The sequence below is a fragment of the Leuciscus leuciscus genome (genome assembly GCF_965113295.1).
Source record: "Leuciscus leuciscus genome assembly, chromosome: 1".
Taxonomy (NCBI): Eukaryota; Metazoa; Chordata; class Actinopteri; order Cypriniformes; family Leuciscidae; genus Leuciscus; species Leuciscus leuciscus.
The window spans coordinates 47,270,242-47,280,571 of NC_138725.1; the positions used below are offsets into that span (position 1 = coordinate 47,270,242).

General features: G+C 36.0%; 1 protein-coding gene across 1 annotated transcript; it reads left to right on the forward strand.

Annotated features, from left to right (window-relative positions):
* Positions 1-1,910: 1,910 nt before the first annotated feature.
* LOC309497433 (C-type lectin domain family 4 member E-like) lies at positions 1,911-4,952 on the forward strand. The gene is made up of 7 exons (XM_082167720.1): positions 1,911-2,400; positions 3,088-3,192; positions 3,272-3,334; positions 3,459-3,494; positions 3,728-3,864; positions 4,215-4,339; positions 4,460-4,952. The coding sequence occupies exons 1-7, from the start codon at positions 2,334-2,336 to the stop codon at positions 4,608-4,610; spliced, it is 684 nt and encodes a 227-aa protein (XP_082023846.1). The 5' UTR covers positions 1,911-2,333; the 3' UTR covers positions 4,611-4,952.
* The last annotated feature ends 5,378 nt before the right edge of the window (positions 4,953-10,330 follow it).

The following is a 10,330-nucleotide window of genomic DNA, read 5'->3' on the forward strand; positions in this document are numbered from 1 at the left end:
AATAGGGAAGAAAATACTACAATTTCCATTTTTTAGTTACTTAAACAGACTACACTTTTTTCCCCCATATTCCCCTTAAGAATCACTTGAGTGGAGACTTCAAAGTAGTCTTAATATTGCTTAAGGATTGATTAATGATTTTCAATGATGTCTTCTGATTCTGCTCATTTCAATGGTATTATTATTACTGTGCTTATTGCTTTGTAATTAATGCATCTCATATGAATCAACTAGAATTGATTCATTTTTGTTACATCTGAATGTATTTTATATTTATGTATGGTATTTTCTGGTTGCAATTTATTTTATAGTATGTGCACTTACAGTGTACTTAACCAAGAAAGTACTGAGTAATAGAAGATACATGGACTTAAATGAACATGATGACTTTTTGGGACCGTGCGTGCCGTAACTCTTTGTGACGCACCCACCGCTAGCCTAGCTTAGCACAAAGACTGGAGGTAAACGGCTCCAGCTAGCATACTGCTCCCAAACAAGTGACAAAATAACGCCAACATTTTCCTATTTACATGTTGTGATTTGTATAGTCACAGCGTGTACAAATAACAAGGTCACATGACATGAGACACAGACATCTTCTAACCGTATACATACTGGGAACTATATTCTCAGAAGGCGAAGCACTGCTACTTGGGCGAGTGATTTGCTCACAGCACCTGAGGCCCTGTCCCAAATGGCACTCGTGGTCTTCCTACGAGTCCGCACTTTCGTGACGTAATGCCACTTTGACTGTCGGGAAGAAGTCTGCTGCGGAGCCCACATCAGTGCGGGCTCGGCAAAAGTGTGCATCGAGGGCGCATATCTACCGCAAAGGGGGCGCTCGCGAACACCCTTCTGAGGCCTAAAATGACAAATGGGACACCCTACGGTCTCACGGACTTAACGGACACGCCCACGCGGCAGCCATTGTAAGTCCACAAGACCGAAAGTGCATATGAAGTGTGCCATTTGGGACAGGGCCTGATAAGCCCCGTGGTGAGGAGCAGAGAGTTTGTTCAGAGTTGGAGTAAATCACTCTGCAGAAGTAGCAGTGCTTCGGCTTCTGAGAATATAGTTCCCAGTATGTATACGGTTAGAAGATGGCTGTGTCTCATGTGACCTTGTTATTTATACACGCTGTGACTATACAGATCACAACATGTTAATAGGAAAATGTTGCCGTTATTTTGTCACTTATTGGGAGCAGTATGCTAGCTGGAGCCGTTTACCTCCAGTCTTTGTGCTAAGCTAAGCTAGCGGTGGGTGCGTCACACAGAGTTACGGCACGCACGGCGATGAGAAGGGTATGTATGGACTTATCTAACTCTGGGGGATACGGTGAATAAGCTAAAGTCCCAAAAAGTCGGTGTGTTACTTTAACATGGATTTAAGGTTAGGTTAGGGTTAGGTTCAGGGTTTTTATATTATATTGTCATTGCCCAGTCTTTATAATTACTATAGTAGGTATGTAGTATGCACAGGTAGAATTAATGTAAAATAATGTGTGAATTATATTAATTTATTGATGTTTTTTCAGCAGTAGGCACTGTATACTTTTATAAATCTCATACAAAAATAGTAAAATGCTATATCTAATTATAGTTTATTTTACTCTTTCTTTAGAATATCTTAAATGTATTAATGTAGGCAGGTTTTAGTTTTCAAAACAGCTTTAATTTGTGGCAAATAAATATGTGAAATGTTATCAAAGTTTAAAATACAGTACAAAAACATACTTTTAAAGTAAAAAAGTGTTACAAAACACCCTAGTTTCCATTATACTGGTTACTCAAAGGGTATGTTGGTTTACTCATTGGCCATTGTTGTAAATGTCTTGTGACTGCTTCAAAGTTTTGCTGATTCAGTGTTTCTAAAATCCCTCATTTCCTGCACAAAAGAACCATTGTTGAAATTGTGTTACTTGGTGACTGACAATCACATTGATTCACAAAAATCTCTTTATTGGTGGAAAAAGCCACACCCATTTAAAAAAAAAATATCTCAGGTAACATGATTCCCGGCACCTGCAATGTCCTAGTGCCATCCATCATTTTTAATGAACATGTTTTTAGTACCATCTTATCAACCACCTTTACACATCTTCTCTCTGAGCTTGTTAGGTACGTTTCCATCCTCACAGACACTTTGACCTGATTTAACCTGATTTAACACAGCAATACAGACTTTTACATGAGGCAAAGGAAAATCTCCAACAACACCTAATAACCTTCTGACAGGAAATGACGACAGGAAATGATGAAAGCAGCTGAACCCTTCAAATACCAAGTCAAATCAGAACAGTTCTCTATTTGAAAATCAGCAGTAGGCTCAAAATGCCTGAAAATATTTACATAAATTCTTTTCAAAATCACAATTCAAGATCAACAGAGAAAGATCAACGTAAGTGCTTTTTCCCCACCCTAATTTATATTTTATATAATCTGGGTAAGTTTGAAATGTGCCTAGAAAATCAGATGTGTATATGTTTCAGCAATTACATAGAATTAATATATTGGTATTGTTTAGATTTGTAATTTCCATCAGTGTTATTGCCTTAACATTAAAAGTTTTTCGTTATTTGATTGATTTTCTTTCTCTTCATGTTTAACACTCAACATCATTCACGGTTTAAATCTGAGAAGTCATAAAACTTTGTGGTGCTTTCAACTCCATAATTCATGTCCTTTTGACAAAAATAATTCCAGAATGAAAAATCTTGTAATACAATTATAGTTGAATATATATATATATATAGGCTATACACTTTTTTTTGTTTTTTTTTGGAGGTGAATTGAATATTGCTCTCCAAATTATTTTCAAAAATGCAATTCCTTTGCTAAAATGCATTCTCGGCAAGCTTTATGAAGGAGTTGAAGCTGGAGTTGTGTGCAAGGATGATTATTTCAACGGGCTCATGACATGACCCTGTGGGACCCCCTTTTGGGAATGAGATTTGACAGTGTTTGGTTGGCCAAAATAACCTGCGATCTGCCTGACAGAAAATGCTTTAGAGAACTATTGATTTGTTTATTTACTTTTTTTTTTTTTCAAAGGCTATTAATTTCTCTACTAATAATGTATTTTCAGAAAAGGAGTGTGTCAACGATAAGAGAGATGGTGTCTGTATGGTAGTTCTTCTCTCTGTTCTCCTCTTGCTGTCTCTGCTGGCGAATGCAGTTTTGGCTTACCTGTGTGAGTATCCTCATGTGTCAGAGTACCAGTTGTGTTTGCACTGTGTATCAGTTTCTCAATACTATTTTTTGATTCACAGATTACACCAATGACACAAATCAGTTAATGGGATGTGAGCCAGTGACAAACAACTCAAACATAGGTTTGTAAAACACATTTTCTTATTCCATTATTTATCAAAGTATTTAATATCTAATTAATTTATCATTTAAATTAATTGATTTACTTTTTAAACATTTCTTCTATACACTACAACACAACCACAGAAGTTAACAAGCCATCACTCCCTTGTACTTATAAAGGTATGTCATATTACGGCCATTCAACATATTTGGCATGTGTAAGGCCTTATAATCATTGTGTGCTACTGTGTGTTTTCTCTGTGTATGTTCAAGTTAACAGCAATTTTTTATGTTTTGTATGTTTATTGGATGAACATGTTTGTATGTTTCTTTAAATTTGACAATTAGCAATTCTGCTGTTCAGTGAGAATTTTTGCACATATAAATAAAAACAGAATAACCTGTCACTTCAGGTTTGCCAGAGAAGTGGGTCCAGGACAAGGGCAGATTCTATGTTTTCTCCAATAACACCATGGACTGGGACAACAGCAGAAAACGCTGTCAGGATCTGGGTGGAGACCTGGTCATCATCAACAGCAGTGAGGAGCAGGTACATATAGAGTACTAGAATTTAAATAATTTGTGGTTTTGTTAAAGCTACGATTGCTTGTAGAGTTTCATGGACAATGAATGATCTACCTCATTTTCTGCGATTCCGATTTTCACACTGAAGGAAGGACCTGAGTCATATCTACTGTAAGCACCAAAATATTATAGAAACCTAATGGTGGGTATCTTTTGACTTGAGACAGCAACCACTCTGAACGAGAAGGTGCATAGGTCTAAAAAACATGCAAAACACTTTATTAACCGCATGAAACACTCGGTTGCTAATTATAGGCCTACTTGGTTGCACTGTACATGCTAAATGTCATATTTGAGACATATGTCTTGTTTTAGGAATTTCTAGCTCAGCAAACAGTCATTTCTAAGGCATCGGTGCTCCACTGGATTGGTCTGACTGACCGCCAGACTGAGGGGACGTGGCTATGGGTGGACAACACCCCCTTAAACAGCAACCTCTCGTAAGTACCGTTTTATTTCGAAATCCGATGTGCTTTAAATGGCCTCGGTTTGATGGTACAAGTTATTTAAAGGTCATATGGATTTTTGACATTTTTGACACACTTATTTTGTCCTGTCAGATGGTGGATCTTCCCTCCTGACAATTATGATACACATGATCCCTTGGGTGAAGACTGTGCTGTATTAAATGGATATTTAAGAGGAGAAAAATGGGGAGATATTTCTTGCTTGAAAAAGGAAAGAAGCATTTGTGAGATTCCATGTTCTTGATCAATGCTAAGGCGTCTTTCATGACTTTCAATATCACTGTTCACGTACTTTATAGCCTATGGATTACACTGTAGAATCTGTGTAGTTCTTCATAAATAATACATTTGCATTCTTTTTGTTGTTATATGCACTGTCCAATTGTACATTATTGTCTTTAAAATATTATGCCCTTTCTTTACAGCATGAATTAATACATGAATGAATGTAAAGACATCAGTGAATATGTACAATGGAAATAGCACTAATGCATGTGTGCTTATAATGTGTATGCCAAATATACCATTTTAATCTAAAGCCAACTTACTGAAAGTTCTCCAAATAAACATAAAACAGTCAAATGAACTGAGATATTTTTATTGGAAGTGTTCATGCATCATACTAAGTTGATTCAACAAATTCGTTACTTAAATGATGAAAACGTACAATGTTTTGTTGTTCAAACTAATCGTTTTAGTTTTCATTGAAGTCCGCGTTTTTTGTTAGCGCGTGCGCAGTTTGAACCCTGAACGCATGCGCAGTTTGAGACTTCTACTCGGCGGTTAGGTCTCGGTCTGCAGCTGGTGGGAAGTCGGTAGCGGAGTGCTGCCTTCAATTCAGCATTTCTGCAGAATCACTGGTATGTATTAATCATTTTTATAATCGACTGTATGTTATTTGTCATGTATTATGTATTGTGCTCTTCCCAAACTGATGGCCTGATGTAATTCACCAGTAGTGCTGATTTCACGCACTTTTGGGTGCTTTTGCCAATGCTGATGTTATCCTGCCTATTCAATCCAGCGTTTCTAAGAGTCACTGGTATGTATTAACGACACACTGACGGGAATATTGCTCTTTGTGTTGTTTACTGTATCGCTTGTTTATACAAGGGGATTGTTACCGCCGGCGCTCTCTGGAACTAAGACTACATTAACAGTTACCAATCACTGTCTAGAACTACAGTAAACTACGGCAGCTCAAATAGCTCAAAATACACAGCACGTTTAGTTTTTGTTTTTCTCGTGGTGACTCTCCCTGCATTCCAAATGGCTTAATGTTATGTATTTTAAAAATATTTTTTTTTTATTGTGAATACAATTTTTATTTTAAATTAATTCATTAATGATTTAAGTAATAACTGATGTGCTATATTATACATTTTTGAAGTAGAAATCCGTTTTGAAAGTTTAAAACACTGTTAATTACAATTACTAGGTTAGCTGAAAGAAATATTGTTAAAAAAAAGGTACAAACTAAGACTTGACTTGGCCTTAAGGGACTTGAACATGTCTGGTATTTATCATTTTTATAATCAACTGTATGTTTTGTCATATCAAATGAGATGTTTGCTCATTATGTATTTACACTAGTTGAGGAGTCCAGAGAGAGATGGCTTGCCACCTGCACTTTTTCTAAAGGATTAGGTAAACCATTTAATAGCAACTGTCAATATTAATTATTATTTTAATTATTATTTCTAAAGATTATTATTAATTATTATTTCTTTAGAACATTTTAGGAATACTTTTAGTAGTAAAACTTTGTGGTGATTCCAATTGACGAATTTTTTACAGATCTCCATGGAATTTTCGTGTATCTGTAACGTCGACCATGAGAATCTACTTTGAATGAACACATATAGAGAGGAAAATAGTCAGTAAATAACTTTATAATATCAGTTATCAATATCATAAACTTAATTATGACATCAGTCTGTTTTTCATTCAGTTGTCAATTGGGAAACAGTGCATGTTTTGTTGACAAATTTTATGCCATTTTTATCTTTTTTAATGCCACTGTATGTAAAAGAGTATGTACATTCTTTTAAAAAATCTTTGTTATGGACCAAGTCATATGGATTTGGAATTACATGAGGAAGAGGAAAAGATGACAGAATTATCATTTTTGGGTGTGCTGTACCTTTAACTCCCAAAGCAGTAGAGATCCCTATATTAAATTATTAAGAGTTAAGGTCATAGTGCATCTGCAGATTTAAAAAAAATATATATATATTTTTTTTTTCCTTTCTTTTTAGGTGAGTGACATTACCAAACGTCAGAAAACAACAGATCTTGAGGGATTGCCACTTTTCCAGCATGAAAACTCTACAAGTTTACTCAGGATGCGTCTGGTAAATTACCATTTTCGTTTTCATTTCTTGGTCATATTTTAAACCATTTATGTTTTACATGTATTCAGGTTATTTACACAACAACATCAGTAATAATAATGTTGTTGTTGTTATCATTTTTAAATTTACACTTCAATTAATACCCCTATCTCATGAATTATTCTCCCTGGATACTGATCCTTTAGACCACGGCACCAAAGATGTAGAGATCGGAATCCTTACTGTGGCCGAAGATGCCGTAGTTACATCACTACCAACTCTGACCAACTAATACTGGAAGAGGCCATTGTTCTTGAGGACATTACAGATCTACCAGCAGTATACGCTTGTTCGGAATCATGAATGCACTGAATATGGATTATCCAAAAGAACTGAAGTATACTTTCAAAGTAATTCAGAAGATTTTCATGGATCTTGGAGGTACCTTCTCTGCAAGACTGTAACGCAGTTCAGATGTTACGAGAAGGAGGCGGGAACCGGCGAACATTCAAACACTTTAATGACATAAAATAAAACAAATACAAAACAAAAAGTAAAAGACAGCAGCCCCTCACGGACGACTGCGGTCACACAAAACAGAAACAAAACATCAAATAAAACACAGGCCTGTTCCTCTCTCGCTCTTCACTGTCGTCGCTCCTCCTTTATGCTTCCGCTCCTCCGTGAGAGATGCGGGACCGGTGCGTCGCGCACGTGTCGCTCATTATCAATCGCGCCGTCCTCCCACGGCCCTCGACCTCGTCGTGCTCGCCACAAAGACAAAGCCATTTTGCAAATGTCATGGGAAAATTTGTGTGACATTCCTCCACTGGACACTGGTTCTTTTATTTAAAGGGATAGTTCATCCAAAGATGAAAATTCTGTCATCATTTACTCACCCTCATGTTGTTCGAAACATGAATGAGTTTATCTCAAAAGATGATATTGTGAAGAATGTTACTACCAAATATTTGATAGTAGCCATTGACTGCCGCAGTATTTTAAGGCTACCGTCAACTGTTTAGTTACCAGTATTCTTCAGAATATCTTCTTTTTAATTTCAATTTCAATTTAATGGTAAATCAATGATGACTGACTTTTCATTTTTGGGTGAACTGAACCTTCAGGCTAATGTTCTTTAACATGCATTGGTAAGTACCATGCATTGAGTTAACAAATTCAAGACTTGCTACGATAATGTCATTGTTGTGCATCGGACACAAACTGTTTAAATAAAATAAAAGTTATCTGACTCGTGTTATGGTCTGTCTCTTATTTAATTAAACTATTTAAATAATATATAATAAATCAATATAGGCCTATAAGATAATAGGCCCATTTGTGTTCAGCCAACTAAAAATACTTTGTTCTGTTATTCATTAGCTAAACATGACTATTTATATTGAAGAAACTTATGATTTTAACGTAATCTTTTGAGTTGCGTGGACTTCAGTCCCTGTTTGTGGAGTTTACTCAAAAAAGAGCTTGCGATAAGTTGCCTTATTTTTTTAAGTTGACCCAACTTTTTATTTATTTATTTTTTACAGTTCTAAGATGTTTAGAATATCTTACTACATGTCTTTTGCCCCCTGGTGGATCAACCAACGCTCTTCAAGTAAAAGGACTCGCAATATATACAGTAGTGGCCAAAAGAGATGTCCAGAAGGGGATATTTGCACAATGTTTCCTTTTAATGACACTTCAGATTCGACTAAATCAAAATATGAGGAGTTTGTTATATTGGGAAAAAGAAAACACTAAACTTGGGATTAGTATTAAAATGACAACATTTGGCAAGAAAGGTAGCCTGGAAATCCAGAACTCGCTGAGCAAATTCAGCTTGTGTTCTCGCGAGAACTCTGAATTTCCAGGGTACAAGAAAGGCAAACTCCAGCATATAATTAAATATGGGTTTTATTATATCACACAAAAAAAGGCATAGAAAAACAAAGATCACAGGAAATAAAGCATACAATGACTGCAATGTAATCAGTCATTAATAGCCATTTAGTTTGTTCTCCCTTGTTTTTAATTACAGCAGCCATTCTCCTGGGCAGTGACTCACTAAACTTTGTTCATGTGTCATGCTTAAAGGGATAGTTCACCAAAAATGAAAATTCTGTCTTTAATTATTCACCCTCATGCCTCCATTGACAGCTATTAGACTACCACTTTGACACTTCAATAATGTCATTAAGAAATCGTCAAACTAATCCAAATGAATTGATCGGTTTAGTCCAAATTTTCAGAAGAGACTCGATCGCTTTCAGTGATAGGCAACTCCGGTCCTGGAGGGCCGCTGTCCTGCAGAGTTTAGCTCCAACCCTAATTAAACACACCTGAACAAGGCAATCAATGTTTTCAGGATTACTAGATAGATACAGGCAGGGGAGTTTTTATCAGGGCTGAAGCTAAACTCTGCAGGACAACGGCCTTCCAGGACCGGAGTTGCCTTTCCCTGCTTTATATGATGAACAGGTTTCATTTAGACTTGAACAAAAGTCTTACGGGTTTGGAAAACATGAGGGTGATTAATTAATAACTATTTTAATTTTTGTGTGAACTATCCCTATAATGTTCCCAAAGTTGAGCTTCATTGGAAGATTTTTTATATTTTGTTCATGCTTTCATTGAAAACCAAGTCGAAAATATAGAGGAATGCCTATGTTTATTGCCCTCATCATTTGTAAACTGCAAAAGTTGTCTTATATTTTACAATCAACTTTGATGTTTAAGTCATTTTAACTTAAATTACATTAAACTAGCTTAAAGGACAAGTTCGGTATTTTACACTTAAAGCCCTGTTTACAGATCGTTTCTGATGAAATAGAACGGTTAAGATTGAAATTTGGACACATGCTGCTGTCCCGAGAATTTTAGGTTTCTTTCGCTTTCCCCCCCACCCCCAGAATGGCTGCATATGGGCACTGGAACAATCCTTCCTAAAAACACATTAAACTTTAGTTTACAAAGACGTGAAACTCACCGAGTGGTCAGGGGTGTTCACTGATATGCTCACACAAAAATCGCTGCAAAAGATGCTTTCCAACAGGTTTTATCTTAGTTTTTGTCCAACTCCATTGACTTGTATTGGATGTGCTGTGAGGTACGGTATTACTCCGCCGCCGGGCTGGAGTGTCTATTATTCAAGCTCTCAACGGAAGAATGTACAGGTGTGAGGCGTTTGGAAAAATAGGTCCACAGTTTTACAACGAATGGTAAAACATCTGTTGGAAAGCATCTTTTGGAAAGAAAGAAAGAAACCTAAAATTCTCGGGACAGCAGCATGTGTCCAAATTTCAATCTTAACCGTTCAATTTCATCAGATACGATCTGTAAACAGGGCTTTAAGTGTAAAATACCGAACTTGTCCTTTAAATTGATGAGTTAAAGCAATTGTAAGAACATATGTTGTCATAAATCATTGATCATATTTTTTTTTACAGTGTAAAGCATTTGTATTATGCCCATCACAGTCAAATTCATTAAAACATTTTTTAATCAAGTATATTTTACTAAGATATATAAGTGGGAACTATTGTTTTATTTATTTTTTTATTCATTTTATTCAAAGAGTAACAGGTGTGATGATCAAATGAAATACCGTGGTAACTGATAAGAGCAGTAAACT